Source organism: Mastigoproctus giganteus, chromosome 8 (genome assembly GCF_048544385.1).
Source record: "Mastigoproctus giganteus isolate SK-2022 chromosome 8, ASM4854438v1, whole genome shotgun sequence".
Classification (NCBI taxonomy): domain Eukaryota; kingdom Metazoa; phylum Arthropoda; class Arachnida; order Uropygi; family Thelyphonidae; genus Mastigoproctus; species Mastigoproctus giganteus.
The window spans coordinates 90,190,422-90,211,230 of record NC_143582.1 but is presented as its reverse complement, the minus strand read 5'-3'; the positions used below and the strand labels follow the sequence as shown (position 1 = coordinate 90,211,230).

Genomic DNA, 20,809 nt, shown 5'->3' with positions numbered 1-20,809 from the left:
GAACTAACAAAGATAAGATCCTGCAGCATGGCTTGCAGGATCTTATCTCTATAAATATGTGCAGCCAGAGGCTAGTTTTTGCTGTTGGGTTTCTACAGCACTTGACAAAATTAACAGAACACACAGAAAATGTGACATAAATCGTCCAGCTTGTGATGAAGTGGGACAGAATTTGGTATGGTGGTATACCATAGAATAATCATGAAATAAGAAAACAATGAGAAACTCCAGACAGGTATAAGGGATTGTTATAGGGTATAAGGGACATAAGAGACTGTTATATATAAGAAATACCAAAAAGGTCAGATTACAGGTCAACACAAGATGATCAAAAATACAGTCACAAGACATCAGTACAGTGTATTATCCCCTCCAATGGCTAAACAGGCCTCACAGAGTGAACTATATTGTTTGTAAGGGTATCTATAAGATTCTTTTGCAACAAATCCTATTCTTCCACCAGTGTACACCTTAGATCACAAAAGGAGGTGTTGGCTGTCAGCGTGAAATGCCATGATGACGGGTGTCCCACAAGTCTGATCAGATTTAAGTCTGGTAAACATGTTGGCCATGGCAGTTATTGGATATATTCAGTTCCAAGATATTCCTTTATCACTTGAGCTCTATGTGCAGTGGCACTGATGTGCATGAAAAGAAAATCTGGGCCAACCGCACCCCTAAAAAGTCGCACACAGGGTTCGAGGATCTTTTCTCGATACCACTGCACAGTTACGCTCCCTATCAAAACCTGCACCCTATCAAAAACATTAAGAGGGGTGCAGCCATTGATCGACATTGTCTCCAGTTGGAATAACATTTAGAATCTGTTTGTAGACTAAATCAGGGCTCAGGGCTTTGTCAGGGCTTCAAATCACATTCAAAGGCACCAGTTTTGATGAGCTCTGTAGTGGTTTGGGGTTAATGGGATACAAACCACTGGCTCCCTTACGTACAGTCCACTTGAATTAAGCCTTCTTAACACAGTCCAGTTGGAAATTTTTTCACCTGTGGCCACAGCAGCCTCAAGAGACAGTTGATAACAGGACATCATAAGGTTCCATCTTGCTATTAGAGCCAGACAGCGGTCTGTTTTGGTTGATGTGGGTCTTGGGCAACCTTGGCAAGCTCTTCTTGTAATGGTTCCTGTCTCCTGAAACTGCTTCCACAGGGCCAAGATGATACTGTTTGACACATTAAGCCAACATACCACCTCCACCTGTGACTTCCCAGCTTCAAGTCATCCAATGGCTTGCCATCTCAAAGATTCATCTAAACGACAATGGCCTGTTACCTAAGTACTGCAGATGTGGCTATACTACTGAACAAGCCAAAAAATGGGAATGAAGTGATGTCGTTGCAACCTTGTTTTTATAAGCATGAATAATTTGCATAATGTGCAGCTTTATAAGGTGGTATATTGATTTCTATTGTATAATTGGAATTTGCATGCCAGATTCCTATTATATCAAATATTCTCATTCAACGACACCGTTCACAATAAAATATTCATGAAAAACATTTTCTTTCTGTTAATTTTTTTGAGCAGCATTGTAACCTATTCATTGAACTCACTAAACCTTTCTGGTTGGGAGCAGGCTTGCTACGTACATTGGGAAAACTTGGTTTTCCCAATGTACCAGTGGGATAGGGGTAATTCAGAAACCTACATTTTTTAGCATCACAAAATTTAATAACTTGGGAGCAACAGAGCAGTGTGAAAGTGCATTCATCATTAGAGCATATCACAAAATTATGACTGTATCATGGCTGCTCACTGGCTATTTCACTGCCATTTCAATATTAACCATAATGATAGAATACCATCCACTTGTGCCATTAAGACACAGATTAAGAACATCTGGACAAACATAGCAGATAAGAGATATAGCAGTGGACAAATTGAAAGACTGATCATTTTATCTATTTTTTTTTTTTTTTTTTTTTTATGAGAACCCCAAACACGAAAGGTATCAAAACCTATAGTACTTGGTACCGTGCACAGGTTGAAGGAAAAGTATGGGGAGAGGGGGATGCCGGAAACTTTGCTCTAGAGACTAAAAATGGCTTTCACCACTTCAAGCCTCCAATAAGCAAAGTGGTGGTATTTCACCGGTTGATGAAAGTCATCTACCACCTGAATTTTAAATTTTTGTCAACTTCTGACTTCTCGGCAAAAATAAAGACTTCATTCACTATCTGTTCATGACTGATGACATTTTCGCCTTCCCTGATTTCTTAATAAGCAAAATTTTTAGTGATTGGTCAGATGAAGCCCTCACCTACTGCACCACAAACCTTTAGACCAGTGCTAAGTGGTGTGCTGTGCAATATCATCTTACATCTTGAAAAAAATATAACATATTGGTTAAGAAATTACTTGCCCTTATTTCTTTTAAGGAAGACAACATAATTGTGAAAACCCTGGCATCTGTCTTGCATGTCCATATTTCTAATAGAAGAATTAACTCAGTTTCCACAAGTTAATGACTATATAGCTTCAGCAAGACACTTCTCATAATATTTATGAATGCTATAAGACAGCTTTCCCCATCGTGCCATGTCCGGGAATGGAGATATTCCTTGGCCAGGCAGATTAACAATTTGGTGGTTTTTACTTTTTGTATACAGGGTGATTCAAGAGGAATAGTAAATATTTTGAGAGGTTATAGTATTGATTATTCTGAGTAAAACAGTTTGTATAAACATGTGTCCAATTCTCAATGGATATGTAGATACAGCTGTTTGACACAGCTCCCTGAATCAGATGTGACCAAGAAGCAGTTATAACCTGATGCTGTTTGGTGTTAGAAGTGTTGTTAAGAATGCTGCACATCTTCAGACATGGTGAATATGCCATATGGTGTTTGCCTACAGTTTTTGTAGTGGAAGTGCTACCTGCTGCTTGTAGAGAATACCGCTGACTGTTTCCTAACTGCAGAATACCGGATTCAAGAGCGTTTACACCAAACTGCATGAGACTGGTACAGTTCCCAGTGCTCATATTCTTCTGAATATGCAAATGAACAAAATGTGGATGAAACAGAACACATTCTTCAGTCAGTAAAATGTAGTCCTACTATTAGCACAGGAAGAATTTCTACGTGTTTCGGTGTTCCACAGACAAGAGTATGGCGAATGTTATATGAGCACAGCTTGTATCCATTTCACATACAGCGGGTGCAACACCTACAACCAGGAGACAACGCTCAGCGATTGGAATTTTGTCAGTGGATAAATGCTAATCGCTGATTAATTCCATTAATACTGTTCAGTGATGGAGCTACTTTCACTCATAATGGTATCAACAACAACTGTAACTCTCATAGGTGGTCAGGAGAAAATCCACGACACTGTAGAAACAAATTTTCAACATCGCTTCTCTATAAATGTGTGGTGTGGTATCATCGACAATTAGTTAATTGGGCCTGTCGTGTTACAAAATCATCTTACAGGGTCCATTTACTTAGAATTTCTGCAAAACGAACTTCCACTACTATTGGAGGATGTTCCCTTGGCTACAAGGATTGGTATGTACTTTCAGCATGAGGGAGCTCCTGCACATTATAGCCATCTGGTGATACAAGGTCTAAATCGAACTTTAATTGAACGATGGATCGGCCGAGGTGGTCCTGTTCACTGGCCACCAAGGTCTCCATACCTCACTCCATTAGATTTCTGTTTGTGGGGATGGATGAAAAGCGCAGTATATAAAGAAAAGGTGAATACAAGAGACGAATTGCTCAATCACATTTTGGACACTGCTGCCCTCATAAGGAACAACAAGACGACCTCGGAAGAACACGTCATATTACCACAACAGTTGCAAAGTGCATTGAGGTTGGCGGTAGAATTTTCGAACATTTATTGTGAACTATAAAAAAATTTAATTATTTGCGTTTTGTAATCATTCAAAAAGTCAATAAATATGAACAATAAGTCATTTATCATTCTTTAATACCTCTCATAATGGCTTTGTGCAGGCCAGTTTCAAACAGCTGTATCTCTGTATCCATTGAGAATTGGACACATGTTTATATGAACTTTTTTACTCACAATAATCGATACTATAACCTCACAAAATATTTACTATTCCTCCTGAATCACCCTGTATATATAGACTTTTCAGTTGAAAAGCAATTCCAGTTTCATTGCCCATACAGTATTACAAGCTTAAACTCAGAATTCAATAATACTCAGAATCCTGGTGGAAATGCTGTGAAGTATAGTGGGATATATGCACTTAAGATTAAAAGTGCATCTGCACTAAGTGAGGGTCACCTTGAAGATGTCTTCAAAAAATAAAATGCTTTTTTTATGCATTTGGTAGTTGGTTTTCTGTAGGTGCTATGTTTACAATTTACTAATTAAAATGTTTAAATAAGTTTTTATAATTGACAATTTTTCTGAAACACCTTGTATTAATATGCTTTTATTTTGAATTGAATGTCTAACATCGGAGTAAAACTGTCAAAAATCAAAGTAGAAATTATTATAAATAAAAGGCACTAAAAAATTTGAAAAACCAAACTTATTACTATTTTCTGATGAAGTAATAAACACTACATTTATTTACTTATCACTTCATTCTATTTCATCAACTTCAGCATGTGAATTCCAGAGAATTGCTCCAATTTAAGGCTTAAATCAGAAACTGTGATCTTCTCTGCCTCTGATTTTCAAAGATATTTTCACGCTGCCATCTATGATCATGTCTATTATAAGTTTAAAATGAAGATAAGAGATGGCAGCAGGTATCAGAGGATTTCAACACAATTTCTATGTACATAAAAGGACATATTATTTGAAGCAAACTTCAATATGTAGTCATTTGAGCCTACATATGAAAAATGTGTAACTATGTACATACTGCTGAAAAGATTATACAAAAATAAATTTCTACATTATTTATACTATCCTATTCCAAAGTAACTTTCAAGTTTTTAAAATTTTTAAACTGAATACATACTGAATTTAGTGTCATGTATGAGGCTCAAACTGTTTAAAAAGTGCAACATAAGTAAGGCACTGAACTTCTTAATTTCTTTAAAAGTTAATAAAAGTGTGATATTGACTAACTTTAATTACCAAAGCATGGTTACCAACTTTTGACTTTCAGAAAGAAGATCAGTTTCATAACTTTATCACAAAAAGCAGATTACTGTAAAAAAGCAGAAGGAAAGCATTAGATATCCTTATATATCTAGATGTCATACCTAAAATGAAATTTCACACTAACACAACATAAACATTTTATATTATGTTAAAGCCATGGGATTTTTCTGTCTGTGGATTTCTGCTGGGATTACCTACTGGACCCCACAAACTGATTACAACTACTTCAAAGAAAATACTGTTGCAGACTTTCGCTCTTCAGAATATGGACCCCCCCCCCCACTGTGAGAGTCCATAGTGGAGGACCCAAATGTCAGATCTGTCAATACACATATATCCCAGAGATGTTCTAAGCTGTTAAGATAGCACCTGGAAGTCACTTGTACTTATGTTCAGCGAGCCACTCTTGAACAATACTGGCAACATAGCAGGGCATATTATCCTGCTAGAACACACCTGTGCCATCCGGGAAGACAGTCACCATGAATACCTGGTCAGCCACAACAGAGGGCTCCAAGAGATTCCCAGGAAAACATCGGTCATTCCTCTCCAGTTTGTTAAGATTATACTTTCCATCTACCATCCATACAGCATATCAGATAACACTATTCATTCTAAAAGTCAACTTTTTTCCAATTGGCCAGTGATGTCATTCTGATGCAAACTTTATGTATTGTTGGAAAATGGTAGCCATAAGCATGGGTACCCTGACTAGTTGTCTACTCCGATGGTCCATACGAAGAAGGGTTTGCTGGAGCATGGTCTTGGAAACACTGCTGGTTATTTCCTGGATAAAGTCCATGGTCAGGCATTCCACTATTTTTTTCCTATCAGCTTGCACAAGGAGAGACAGCCTACATTTGCCATAACCATCAATGATGCATGACCACCCACCAATTTGTGTGACAGGTGTGGCTCCATCCGCTCTTGAAATACCTTAACTTTTTTCATAATTTCCCACAGTTTCCATAATTTACCAGTTCTTACAGCAATAAGTATGCCATCAGGCTGGGAGTCATAATGAATATCACTATACAGTGAAATTATACACTGAACATCATACAGAGAAACTGTATGATATTCAGCCAGGTACATGTGAATACACCAAAACTTCTCTATAGCGGACACCACTCAGGCAGAAGAAAGTGTCCACTTTTCTCATCTGTACGTGTAGTCAGTTTCAATAATTTGGGAATATGAAATTCACTGTAACTGGTTACTTAACACAGGCTTTTTTTATTGCTTATAATTATACATTTGTGTTTCAATTAACTTTTAATAAATAATGTATAATTAATTTTTAATAAATAACACTTTTATTTGTATTATTTATTATAAAACATTATTAACTTTTAGTAAAAAATTAATATAAATTGCTTTGTTTAGAGTATTTCATTTTCATTGTGGTTAATTAGACTCCTCATTAGTTTTACTCCATACTCACCATTTTTACTTACGTAGAATTCTTTTAATGTGTTTAGGTAATCTAAATAATCTAATGCATCAGCATATGTTTTTTTAATTTGGGGTTGTGCTGTTGTTCATCCTTTCCAGGTTCTTCATCTTCCTCCATAAGTTCTTTGTTGTTTATAAATTCACTTACAATGTTCTCCACTTCAGTGTTTATGCCTTCCATCACTACATTAGAGTGTGCAGAAATCTATTCATCACCGCTCAGTAAAAAATTTCCTCGTATCCATAGCAAGACATTAAGTAAAGACATCAGCTGCATCTGCAAAGTCACCATTGCACTAACACCCAAATCAAATCCTACTCTGTGGAAGCAGTTTTTGTAGAGGAGACTCACTGTATACCATGCTGCAATAAAATTCAGATTATAGCTTGTAGTACATATATACTTTTGCAAAGTTTTTAACAACTTTTTTCTCCATCAAGTTTTAAAATCAGGTGTTTAAGAACCATTTGTGGATATTTCACCTTAAAGTTAGCAATTATTCCTTGATACAGTGGTTGAGGATGAGACATTGGGAAGAAAAAACGGCATCTCAACATTATTCAGTTTAATGTGTGATGAGATATGCCATTGCCAAGAAATAAAATAACTTTTGTATTCTGAAAATCATTCTTTTATCCAACTGGATCAACCATTCTGTAATTATCTCCTTAGGCATCAAAGCCTTATTGTTTTATTTGATTTCCAATGTAAATTGAATTTGCTTAACTCCAAAAAAATCCAAACCATTAAAACATCTCGGTTTCATAGATTTGACTATAACAAGAGGCATTTCATGAGTGCTTGTACACAAAAGTACACTTAGGCACTCCTTTGCCACTTTACCTCCAGCATGTTCCCCCTCTTAAGGCCCTGTTTTATCAAAAACTGCATGGAAAAAAAAAAAAAAAAAAAAACAGTTCGGCATTTTCGATGTGTTCCCTGGTGAGCAACAGCTATTAAAGGGTAGCACTTTTTTTTTTTTTTTTTCCAGCAACGATTTCCAAATTAACATCAGTAGATTCCCCACAAACTGCTTTGAAGTAAACATTGTGATGTCTACGGAACTTACCGAATTAGTCATTAGATGCTTTAAAGTCAATGGTGCCAACCTTTAGCAATTTCTAAAGCTTTGGTTTGAATCACAGGCCCGGAGATGGGAATGTTTTGACTCTGTACCCAATTAAACTGCTCAAATGTCAATTTATCTCACCTTTGCCATGATAAAATGTATAGTACTGCTTGCCATTTCCATTTTCCCACCACTGTTTTAACAAAGTTTCTTGATTTTTAATAATTGCTGCTGCTGAAGTCTTTCCAATTTTGAAATGATTGGCTAACTTACAAACTCCACACTTTTATTTTCTAGAATATTCTATCACTTCTACTTTTTATTTCAAAGTTAACTGCTTTCAAGACATACTGTAGCACAGTATGAGTATATAAATGTAAATTCTTACCTGGACTTGGAACTCTGCACAGAATTTCACAATTGCCGAGAATCTGTCCACTTTAAATTTACAACAATACCATAACAACCACACACACACACACTGAGGAAACAAAACTGAACCTTAAAGAATAGATAGATGGTAGTGCTAGATACGTGAGTAAGTTTTTTTACATTCTGATGATCTAGACATACCATATGTTTAGTGGTGATAGACTATGGAGTGCATTCAATCATAGTGTCCAATTAAGTTTCACTGACAGTTTTATTAATGTAGCATGCATTTGTAGAGGATTCTAATGCAAATGTGTTACAGTCCATTGGTAGGATGTTAATTTTTATAAAAAAATTTATTGTACAGTACTGTACTACAATTGTATTCACACTAAAACTATCCCCTTTCTCTCAGCAAAAGCATCTCTCAGGTTTACAATTATATTGCCTTACTAAATGATGCATAAATGCATAACTGCTTCAGATATACAGATGAACACAGTCAAAATATATAGATGATATACAGTCAAAATTAAGTCTGTAATTCCATGTCAGCAGTGGCGAGCATATTAACAACATATTCTGCAATCTACTCCAGAAGTAATCCATGGCTATCAGAAGTCTAATTAGTGTCATTGTTACTGTAATGATCTTGATGTTCACTTGCCTTCATGGCTAAATGAAACCTATGAAAAAGCTTATGTGCATGTCACCAGCAACGAATGTGTTCATCCAAAATGTTACCCTTAAAACAATCTAAATGTCTACTGCAGGGAGGTTGAAAAATCAAAAAGGACAGCTATCAAAGTGTCCGTGTCATACTAGAGAGTGTCCCCTTTGGAGGTCACAACACTGTTTTAAATATTTATGGTCAGGACACAAGCTTGAGCACCCACAATAAAGGGTGTCCACTTTAGAGTGGTGTTCATTAAAGGTTTTGCCATAGTAACTATATAGGGCAAGGAAAACAAGCATTTGCTACTGTAGCAAAAAAAAAAAATAAATAAATAATGAAAATAAAAATAGAATAAAAATATATAAAAATAAAAAAGAAAACAATCTTCCCCCCACCACCACACACAGGTGAATTATCCAGCTGACCTATGAATTTCTCCAAGTGTCAACCTCAACTACCAATGGAGGTAACTTAATTAACAAATCACAAGCTAAAATAAAACTTCCTATAATGCAGTCTAAATCCCTTTCCTTGTAATTTGAATTTATGGCCACTAGTTCTGGAATCATTTATAACAGTGAAAATTTCTCCATCATTCATTTTATTATCTCCACTCAGAGATAGACCTTGATCAAGTTACTAACTAAGATTCCTAGCTTCCAAGCTCTGCAGCCCACATATTTGAAATCCTCCCTCATATGGGTGCCCTTCTGCAGGTTTCACCAGGGAACCCACTTATGAGAGCTGCATATATAGTAGTAGTAGTAGTGGCACATGATGCAAGAAAGCAAGTGTAGGAGCTTATGCAGCATCAGCCAAAAAAAAAAAAAAAAAATCACACCATTCCCTCCAAATGCCTGTCCAGTTCCTCCTTAAATTTATTTAACCTATCAACTTCCACAACGACAGATGGAAGTTTGTTCCAGCAATTAACCACCCGCTGGCTAAAGGCAAATTTCCGCACATCTATTCTACATCTGTCCTTTCTTAATTTGAACTTATGTCCCCGTAGGTTGGTAATCTGAACAAGTGGAAGGATTCCATCAGAATTCAGCGTGCTCAACCCATTCAAGGCCTTATAGACCTCAATCAGATCACCGCGCAGGTGCCTAGTCTCCAGCCACTGCAATTTGCAGAACTTAAGCCTCTCTTGGTAAGAGAATCCCTTCATTCCCCTCACCAATCGTGTTGCTCTTCTCTGTACACGCTCAAGCAAATCTACATCCTTCCTAAAATGAGGCCTCCAGACCTGTACGCAGTACTCAAGGCGTGGCCTGACCATTGCCTTATACAGAGGGACAATCACCTCCTTTTCCCTGCTAGCAAAATTCCTATATATCATTGACAAAACCCCATTACCCGCCCTAGCAGCCTGTCTGCACTGCTCAGAAAACTTCATATCTGACTGCACAATTACTCCCAGGTCTTTTTCATTTTCTACCACCTTAAGTGTAGTACCACACAGTTGGTACGTTTCTCTGGGGTTACTTCTACCCATATGCAGTACTTTGCATTTGTCAAGGTTGAACTTCAGTTGCCACTTCTTAGCCCATCTGCCCAAATTTTCTAGATCCTGTTGCAGTAGCACACTGCCATTACTGTCATTAACAACCCTGCCAACCTTATATATATATCCTGGTGACCCACCTCTCTCATGCTCAGTACTGCTATGAGAAATTAATAAAATGCCAAGTATGACTTCAGATAATTTGCTGCATAAGATAGAAGTGTCTATTTTCATCATGTCTGTCCATCCATCCACATCTAACAACTCAACTCCCAATGGATAGATTTTTATGAAATTTTATATCTAGATCTTTTAGAAAGATCTAGATTTATTCTGCTGTGTTTAATAAAATAAATAAATAATAACAATTCATTGTTTATATATTTAGTAAACTGAATGAAAATATGAACTCTTCAAAAAGCAAATACATATGCACAATTCTTAAAACTGAGAACATTTCTTTTCTGTGCATCCAACATATTGCCCGTTCATTGTTGTTTTCAGTACGTCAGAAAACATAATATCCAGTGTGTCAGTTACAATACAGAGTGTATGGATAATGTGATATTTAAAAAAAAAACAAGGAAAATAAGTAATAATTTCCATATTTCTATTTGTCTGATTTTAATTAAATTTGAGATGTTGTGAAATATGTGTACTATTTCAATTGTTATTAAAATCCAGAAGGAAATAAGTATTATCAACCAGGAGGATATAAGTATATCAACTAATAGTCACGATATGGCTGCCAATGCCAAGTGGTGAGGTGCGAGATTGCATAAGTACATGTGCTTTGAGTGACGGTGTCTAGCTCTCATGTGACTATTAAATACAGTGCTGTTTCTTGTTTTCTCTCCCTACCTTGTGAAATCCTCTGACTCTGTGGTTATCCTAACATGTAATCAGAAAACTTATTTTTAGACAGCCTCTGCAGCCAAGTGGTCAAGCACAAAGGGTACAAAAGTGCATATGCTTGAGTGACCATGATTATTAAATGTGGTATAATAATTATATTCTCTCTACTCTACTCTGTGAACTCCTCTGATCTCAAGTGACCATCTCAGAGTATAAACAAAAAACTTTTTTATTTATATAATTAGGATGGAACCAACATCACTGGGAGCCCCCAGGGACCAAACCTGCAGTTCGACCTGACTGAAATAGTAGCCTGATTCTTAAGTAAATAAGGCAGTTTGCCTGAGATATGGGCAAACTGTTTACTAAATAAGAGTTTAATCGTATCTCAGCTACTCATCCAATTAGTAAAAGTCATACACACAAACACATACCCAAGTGATCAGAACAATAAAGAAAGGCTAAATCCTTAGCAAGGATAATATGAATCATAGATAATCTTAATGATATTTATAATCAACATTGTTTTTCAATCCCAGGTTGCTTTCTACAAGGATTTGATTGTATCTCTGATTATTCAGTCAATTAGTAAAATAAACATATCCAAATGACCAAAACAATAAAAGCTTATATAAAAACAATACACAATGTATCCTTAACAGAAACTTGTAGTGGTAAAAGAAAAAAAAACTATTGACATTTGCAGAAAAAATTATCCCACATTATCGAAACAAAAACACGACTGTTTACTTCTATTTTAATACGGCAAAGAGAAAGACTTTTTTTTTTTTTTGATTTGGTAGTTGTTGGCGCATCGGCTTCTGTGGCCATATTGCACCTCCCAAGGTTTTTGCAGTACTTTGATCCAAGCCCGAGGCGGGAATCGAACCCGCGACCTTTGGGTTGCCGGGCAGGTACTTTACCCACTCGGCTAGCCCGGTCGGCAAGAGAAAGACATGCAGCAGATCAGTCGGCATTAGGAAAACGCACCTTTCTTTATCTTTCTCTCACCATTTATAAAAGAAATTATTTTATATTAACAGTTATAAAAGAAAATATTACTTTATGTAAGTGTTTACTCCCAAATTTTCAAATGGATATCTACAAAATCAGATATTAACGTACCTTCTTTTGAGCAATGTTGTTTAAATACTCCATCTTTAGTTTTACACGAGGATCATGTGATGGTGGAAAAGGTAGGCCAGTAATTATAACAGCTCTTGCATTTCTATCTGCAAAATCAAGTCCTTCACTAACCTAAGAAAAATAAAATTATTATTTTTTTTAAATAACTGACTGCATCATTCATAAGAATGCCATTTTAAACAAAATGGTTTCTTATTTTTACTTAAAAATTGCTCAAAACTTTAACAAATTCTGTACTGATATTTACATTCACGAAAAAATTTAACTCTTATTTTATTGCACTTTAACTCTTTTATTTTCATTTTATCTCTTTTATTTTATTATTCCATAACTGTGGCACTGAAAAAATAGAAAACAAACTATTATAATTCTTTACTAGAATTCTCCTTGAATGTGTAGGCAGAATACACCTCTTGAATTAAAGGAGAAATTGGATAACTTGATACAACAGCAGGATTCAGAGCAGTAAAAGATTTGAGATCTTCCTGATATGTTCAAATAACTATGTGAAAAAACTAAAAGCTTAAAACTTTTAAATAGTGGACATATTCCTGTTAATTACACTACATAACCATCAGTAACATTCCTCCACAAATACTGTGTACCTCAAAATTCCCTCATATTCTTATTGGCTCTGAAATGCCAATATAGATTTAACGGATCTGCTTGCACAGCACATATGGGGTCATACAAACTACACAGGCAGACTACACAAACATTAAGCCAGTGTAAGTCAAGGATCAGAACTTGCATACCTTCAATATGGAATGGTGGGTGGATGCCACATTAGTAACCTACCTCACAGAACCATAACTGATACCACAATGAGAGGGGGAAAAAAAAAAAAAAGAGGTAGATAAAGGGAGGTTTGTGGCTTACAAATGCTGTCTACAAAAAATATCACAGAACAGTCCCAAGAGGCAAAATCCAACAGTACATCAACTATCCATAGGGGAATGAATAGCCTTAATTCTGTGGTTTTATTCCTGTTAACTATGCTATATAACCAGTATGAATATGTCTTCATTAACAAAATATGGAAGTTATGGGGGAACTAAACATAATAAGGAACATAAATAAGAATATGAATTAAAACATGAATAAGAATACGAATTAAAACATGAATAGGCAATTTTGGCATGTTATATAATAACATGCCAGAATGTCCACCTTAAATTTCATACTGGCTTAAAAAAGAAAAAACACCATTATAAATGTCATGGCTCTCTCTGAGATGATAGTTCCATATGTGCTTTAGCACAGCTTTCTGATATGGTAAAGCACATAAGCCCAATATTACCACCATCAATGCAAAATTGCATTGGAGTGGTGTCTTTCCTGACATTCAAGAACTTGAGAACTATGGAAAAAAGTGCTATGGAATGACAAATCTTGCTACAGTGTTTTGGTCTAAGGATACATTTCGGTGTGAAGACCTCTGGGGGGAGGGGGAGTTGAGAGGACTTCCTCTCAACTCCAATGGTATGAGGCAACTGTTAACCTGCCATTGTTTGAAGAAAATTGAGAGAAAATAAGGCTGAACTAAGTTTTAGGAGGATTAAATTGACTAAGTATTTTTCTCCCTACTGAAGAATTACTAAGAGACTGGCATTTAAGATACTGGTGGTGTATATTTGAGAAATTGAAAACATGAGAAGCAGAATGTTTCATATTGGAAAGTGAAATGCAGTGTGCTATCATCAGGTTGTTACCTGGCCATTACTTGGAAACCAGGTAATAATTAGATAATGCTTTTTGTTAAGTAAGATATTTTGTTTTTAAACAAAGGTAAGGTAATTTTTTTAAAAACAAAAGTAAGTCATGTTTTTATAATTTTAATAAAATCTAAAAATTAAATCACTGACACAGATTTGTTGCACATAAAAGTGTTAGGAATTTCCATTTTTTTAAAATATAGCCTGAAAATAAAAAATGGTAATGTGAAAATATAAACTTCCTTTTACATGTAACAAAATAGGGAAAATGTAGCACACGTAATTTTTTTTCAAATCACTTATTGTGGGCCACGAAACAAATCTAACTTTGAATATGGCCCCTGTACAGGAAAAGGTTGGATACCACTGTGCTAGAGAATACATTCATAAATCAGGCAGCACAGCAAGATCACCAATGGCAGAAGGTACTGTCCCATAGGAAGATATTGGTGAAGGTATTGTCCCATAGGAAGATATTGGTGAAGGTATTGTCCCATAGGAAGATATTGGTGAAGGTATTGTCCCATAGGAAGATATTGGTGAAGGTATTGTCCCATAGAAAGATAGATGATATTGACAAGCAAATGGGAAATACACTAAACAAAAGGATAGGGAGAATAATCTAAACAGTTAATAATGTAGAACAGTTGTCTTTCAAAGGTACTAAGAGCAATTTGTTACACATGTGAATATTAATATACATTAATATGAATGTATCAGACACATTCACATTCATATACATTAATATGAATGTGTCTGATAATTAATGTTATTAACAAAGATAATGAAAAAAATGTATGAAGAAATGTTCAGAAATTCAGCGAATTATTAGTTAAATTTTAAAGTGCCTGAAATTTTGCCACAACGTGATAAAAGAAATAAGTGATGAGACCCTTATCAATCAATTCGGCCGTGGATAGATTCTGACAGCTCAGTGAGACAGAATTTTTATTACTATGGGCAGTACAGGAGGTCTGCTTTTATAGTAATGTGATACACATAAATAAAAGTGCAAGGATATTTGCTAATGCTATCAAGCCAGTATTAGGTGAGTCAGAAAATTTAAGACTAATAGTTTAATGGCAATCATAAGCAGAGGCACGATACATAAGAAATGCAACAGCCTTAACAGGTGGGGGATCACCATAGGACAATATAATGTTGATATAAGGGTTCAATTAAGGTGCACATTTACTTGCTCATACAGTGATGCACAGAACTGAGTAAATAAATTTGATGAACTTGGAATATTGGACAAGTCCATCAAATTTATAAAACACAGACATTACAGGAATATCAGAAACATGGTGCCACTCTGACACGGGGGAGACAGAAATCGAATACAGTAAGTGCAACATATAGAGAAAGGACGTGAATACGTATGTTCTTTTAATATTTTTTGAGGAAACCCCAAACATAAAAGGTTTTAAAACCTATAGTACTGCACATGGATTGTGGCTGAAAAGATGAAAGAAAATACTTGTTGGTCTGTAGATGGCAATTTTCAGGAAACACATGTGAAGGGGGAAGGTTCTTCCAGAAAAAGGAAATTGAAGGGATAAAATGAGGAAGAAGAAAAGTTGGTTCTGAGTTTGAAGTTGGAAAGTAAAAAGATGTTGACTGGTTGTGGCAATGTTCAGACTGGTTTGGGAGAGAGGGGGGAGGATTATAGAAACCAATTCAGAAGAACAGTGCACATGGAAATATGTATAGAAAAAGTAGGCAGCAGAAACAGATCATCTACGAGACGGAATAAAGGGAATGAGACAGGGACTGAGGATGGCCATGAGAGAACAACTATTGGAGAAGAGACCACCACAAAGTTGTGACTTGAGGCACCTAGAGGACAACTCAGCTCAAATGTGTAATTGGACCAGTTGTTCAGGAGAAAAGATCAAGTGCACTGGGTGTATGGTTAGGATTGTCTGGTATTCTGGAAGGTAAATGACCAATCTGGGTGAGGTCATTAGTAGTTGCAAACACCACTGAATCTCAACAATTAACTAAAAACTTGTAGCCAGTTAAACTAGTGAACATTAAAATAACCAAGGAAAATTATCTTACTGTTAGGAAAGTTAGACTGGAGAAAATCAAGCTTTAAAGAGAGCAAATCAAAGAGTTCCAAATGTTTAGCAGAACTGAGAGATCATTAGAAAAAATAGATGAATTTGATAGAATGGGGTAAAGAGATTTTAAGCCATAGAAGATCAAAAATAGGAGATTCCAAATTACTGTTCTCTGATAGGGAATATTAGAGCAGACGCATACACAACTTTTGAAGTGAAAGGACTTACAAAGTGAATAATTAGCCCGACTGAAATGAGCAGCGGTTGAATCCACTGATAATTGGGATTCTGTCAGAAAAAGTAAGTTGGGCTTGGCAAACTGAAACTGGAAGTGAACTTCACTAAGCTTGGAACTAAGACCAAATATATTTGTGAAATGAACAAGAAAGTGTTTGGGATGTTTACATCTTTTCGCAGATGACCATTTGTGATGTCTTCGGTAGTAAAGAAAAGCTGGGGGGGAAACACATTGTATAAAGTAATGAAACTTTTAGATATGTCATACACACAGCAAGAGTATATCCAGCTCCTTGACATAACAGGGCCCCAATAATGGCCCCACATACACTACTCAGACCCCTTCCATTTGCTATATGGCAGAGTAAAGGCAGCGAGATTATACACTAGCTGATCTGCATGCCTCCTAGACAGTTACCAATAGGCTCAGTCCTGTTGACTATCTAATGGCCAGCCTGCAAACACCATTTTAGAGCTATACTCTTGAAATGTAAGGAAGAGTGTAATTCATCATGATGTCCATCATAACATCAAAAGACATCAATCATACTGTATGATAGAAGAGATGGAGTTTTCCTGGAGCTTTCCTCTGAAGAAAACACAGGTTTCATCACTTCAAGCCTCCAATAAGCAAAGTGGTGGTATGACTCTCAACGATTTCGACAACTCAGTATTGTTATGGGCCTATATGAGAGCTTGAAGGACAGGGTGGATGGCCTCGAAGGATTAAAAGTGAGGGGGCCCATCAAGCTCTCAGCTGCCCACACCAATGCCAGAGCTTGCACTTAGTCATCACGCAACACAGCGGCAGCCCCCAAGGCAGAATGCACTGGTCCCAAAGGAACTAGTAGTTGTTGGTGACTCTATTGTCAGGGAAACGGGAAACATGCTTTGTAAAAAGAATAGGTGGAACAGGACCAGGGTATGTCTGCCAGGGGCAAAGGTTGATGATGTTGTAGAGCGGATATCATCTTTTAAGGGCACAAAAGGTAATATAGTTGTACACGTTGGCACTAATGATATTAAGAGTAGGAGACCCGCAGAATTACTTAACAAGTACAGGTCACTGTTGAAAAAAAGCCGTGAATTAGGGTTGAATTTGAAAGTGTCTGCAATTCTGCCCAGACACGATAGGAGGGAGTATATGATGAGAGCCCTGTCGATCAATTCGGCCCTGGAAAGATTGTGCAAGGCTCAAGGGGTAGAATTTTTTTCAGCCTGGTCTGTACTTGTTAACAGGAGAGACTGCTTCTACAGGGATGGGATACACTTAAATAGAAAGGGTGCAAGAATATTTACTGATGCTATCAAGGCAGTGTTAGGTGGGTCGGAAAATTGCTAGTTTGGGGGGATACAAGAATTAATAGATTAACAGTAGCCACTGGCAGAGGTGAAAGTGTTTCTTGCACTGTTTCTATTGGAATGAGCCGCAGCCTGGAAAATAAGATGCAGGATATTTCAGAGACTGCTGGGAATCACTGGGATACAAATAAACACATAGGTTGTGTTAGGGTAGCTAAGAAAAAGAACAGGTGCATGTATACTTGCGTGTACACCAATGCTAGGAGTTTAGTAAATAAATTTGATGAATTTGAGGTATTGCTCAAAACGTCAAAGGCAGATATTGTGGGGATTTCAGAGACGTGGTGTAACACAGATATAAGGAATGCAGAACTGGAATTTGGGGAGTACAATGTCTACAGAAAGTATAGACAGGGTAGGAAGGGAGGAGGGGTTATGCTTTAGTTAAGAAATAAATAAAATCCAAGGAAGTGAAGCCAGTCGACATTGCTGGACAGTGCAGTGTCGAGTCAGATTTGTGTGCCATAAGCATTGGGAGATCAAAATTGAGAGTAGGAGTGTGCTATAGGCCTAATGACTCTTATGAGTATAATAAGAAACTGTACGGGGAAATAGAGTGGGCCAGTAAATCAGAGAGTCTTATAATGGGGGATTTTAATTTCCCAGATGTTGACTAGAATTTGAGGGCTGGTCACTCACACACTAGCAAGGCTTTTGTGGATTTATTGGATGATTGTTTTCTACATCAGCATGTTCGGGAGGCAACTAGAGGGAGTAATACTCTTGATTTGATTATCAGTAGTGATTCTTCATGCATTAAGAATCTGCAGGTAAATGAACCACTAGGTGGCAGTGATCACAGTGTGCTGAAGTGGTTGTTTGGTTTTTAGGAGCATTAGCAACTAAGGCCATATTGCTCCGAGAATATGCGGTGGTCATTCCTTGACCTTACCGCATCCTCCGTATTTGGTGGTGATGGGCTCGAACCCCGGTCTAATCAAGAAGAGTGTGCTACGCACTGCTGCTCCTTCCCACCTGGCTACGGAGGCGCCGTGCTGAGTGGGATTTACTCAAAGAGGTAACTACCATTAGGGGTAAAGGGAAGAGTTATTGCTTTCGTAAAGGCGACTACGATGGACTGAGACAGTATTTAAATTCTATACAGTGGGACCAAATGATGATGTTACCAACAGCAAATTCAAAATGGGAAGCATTCAAAGAACTTATCTTGGAAGCTACTAGGCTTTACATACCAACTAAGAAATATTGTTCAAGGTTTAGGCGTAAGTGGATGTCAGATGAACTAATGAGACATATGGCAGAGAAGAAAAATGCATGGGATACATACAAATTAACACGTATCACAGAAGCCTATGATAGATACAAGTTGATCTGTAACCAAGTTACAAAGGAGGTTAGGCAGGCGAAGGCAGATTATGAGAAATCTTTGGCAAGGGATGCAAAGAAAAACAGCAAAGAGTTCTTTACTTATGTAAACTCTAGAAGGAACGGGATGAATCAGATTGGTCCACTTGATATCGATGGGTCAACTGTTGATAATCCTGCTCAGGTAGCTAACAAACTGAATGAATATTTTGCATCGACATTCACACATGAGGAGTTATTCAGCGAGGGGAATGCCAGAGGTGTATTCAACTCTGGCAGTAAGCTAGAGAATCTTGTAATAAATGAGAGTAAAGTGGAGGAGAAATTGTTGAAGATAAATACACGAAAGGCACCTGGGGTGGATGGGATCTATCCAGTTATATTAAAGGAGGCAGCAAAGGAAGTAAGCAAACCCTTAGCAATAATTATGAGAGCTTCCTTGGACTCAGGGGAAGTACTCATGGACTGGAGATGTGCAAATGTGACCCCAATTCACAAAGGAGGATCAAAGGGTGACACATGTAATTATAGATCTGTTAGTTTAACTTCTGTTCCTGGAAAATTAATGGAGGCACTGGTTAAAGAAGCACTGCAGGATCATCTAGACAAGAATTCAGTTATAGCTCAGACGCAGCATGGTTTTGTTAAGGGCAGGTCTTGCCTGACCAATTTGATTGGATACTATGATGCAGTCACAAAAGAACTGGATGCAGGGAATAACTTTGATATTATATACTTGGATCTTAGAAAGGCTTTTGATACTGTTGCACATGGAAGACTGCTACACAAATTGGAGCAGTGTGACATTGGAGGTGAATTGCTGCTATGGATAAAGGGGGTGGTTGAGGGGGAGAAGACAGAGTGATAATCAATGGACACTGCTCATCGTGGACTAATGTTATTAGTGGAGTCCCTCAGGGTTCAGTATTGGGTCCATTATTGATTTCTGTATTTATAAATGATATTGATGATGGTATATCAAGCTTAATATCCAAGTTTGCAGACGATACGAAGGTTGGCAGGGTTGTCAAGGACACTACTGACACTATGCTACTGCAACAGGATCTGGAAAGGTTGAGCAGAGGGGCTGAGAGGTGGCAAATGAAGTTTAACATTGACAAATGTAAAGTACTGCATATGGGAAACAGCAACCCCAGAGCAACGTATCAACTCTGTGGTACTATACTGACAGTGGCAGAGAATGAAAGGGACCTGGGGGTGGTTGTCCAGGCAGATATGAAGTTTTCTGAGCAGTTCAGACAGGCTGCAAGAGTAGCGCATGGTGTATTGTCGATGATATATAGGAATTTTTCTAGCAGGGATAAGGAGGTGATTATTCCCTTGTATAAGGCAATCGTCAGACCACACCTAGAGTACTGTATACAGGTCTGGAGGCCTCATTTCAAGAAGGATGTAGAGATGCTGGAACGAGTACAGAGAAGGGCAACAAAGGGGTGCTCTTACAGAGAAGGGCAACAAAGGGGTGCTCTTACAGAGAAAGGCTTAAGTTTTGCAAATTACAGTGTCTGGAGACTAGGCACCGGCGAGGTGATCTGATAGAGGTGTATAAAGCCTTGAATGGTTTTGAGCATGCTCAACACTGATGGGATTCTTATTCTTGCTCAGAATAATCACCTGAGAGGGCATAAATTCAAATTGAGAAAAGACAGATATAGGATAGACATGAGGAAATTTGCCTTTAGCCAGCAGGTGGTTGGTTGGTGGAATAGACTTCCATTCCTTGTGGAAGTTGATAGCCTAAATAAGTTTAAGGCTCAGCTGGACAGGTATTTCGAACGAACAGAGGGGTGAAATGGAAGTGGTTACTTTTTATTTATAATTATTTATTTTATTTTTTTTATTTATTTATTTATTTAATTTTTTTTTTTTTTGGCTGATGTTGCATAAGC

The 20,809-nt window shown here is 37.2% G+C and overlaps 1 protein-coding gene across 1 annotated transcript in view; it reads right to left on the bottom strand.

Annotated features, from left to right (window-relative positions):
* LOC150081711 (regulator of telomere elongation helicase 1 homolog) overlaps positions 1 to 20,809 on the bottom strand; it is a 281,392-nt gene that overhangs the window by 115,799 nt on the left and 144,784 nt on the right. The window contains exon 11 of the mRNA XM_090380292.1: positions 12,173 to 12,304. Coding sequence (XP_090236418.1) covers positions 12,173 to 12,304 — 132 coding nt within the window. The remainder of the gene's footprint in view (positions 1 to 12,172; positions 12,305 to 20,809) is intronic.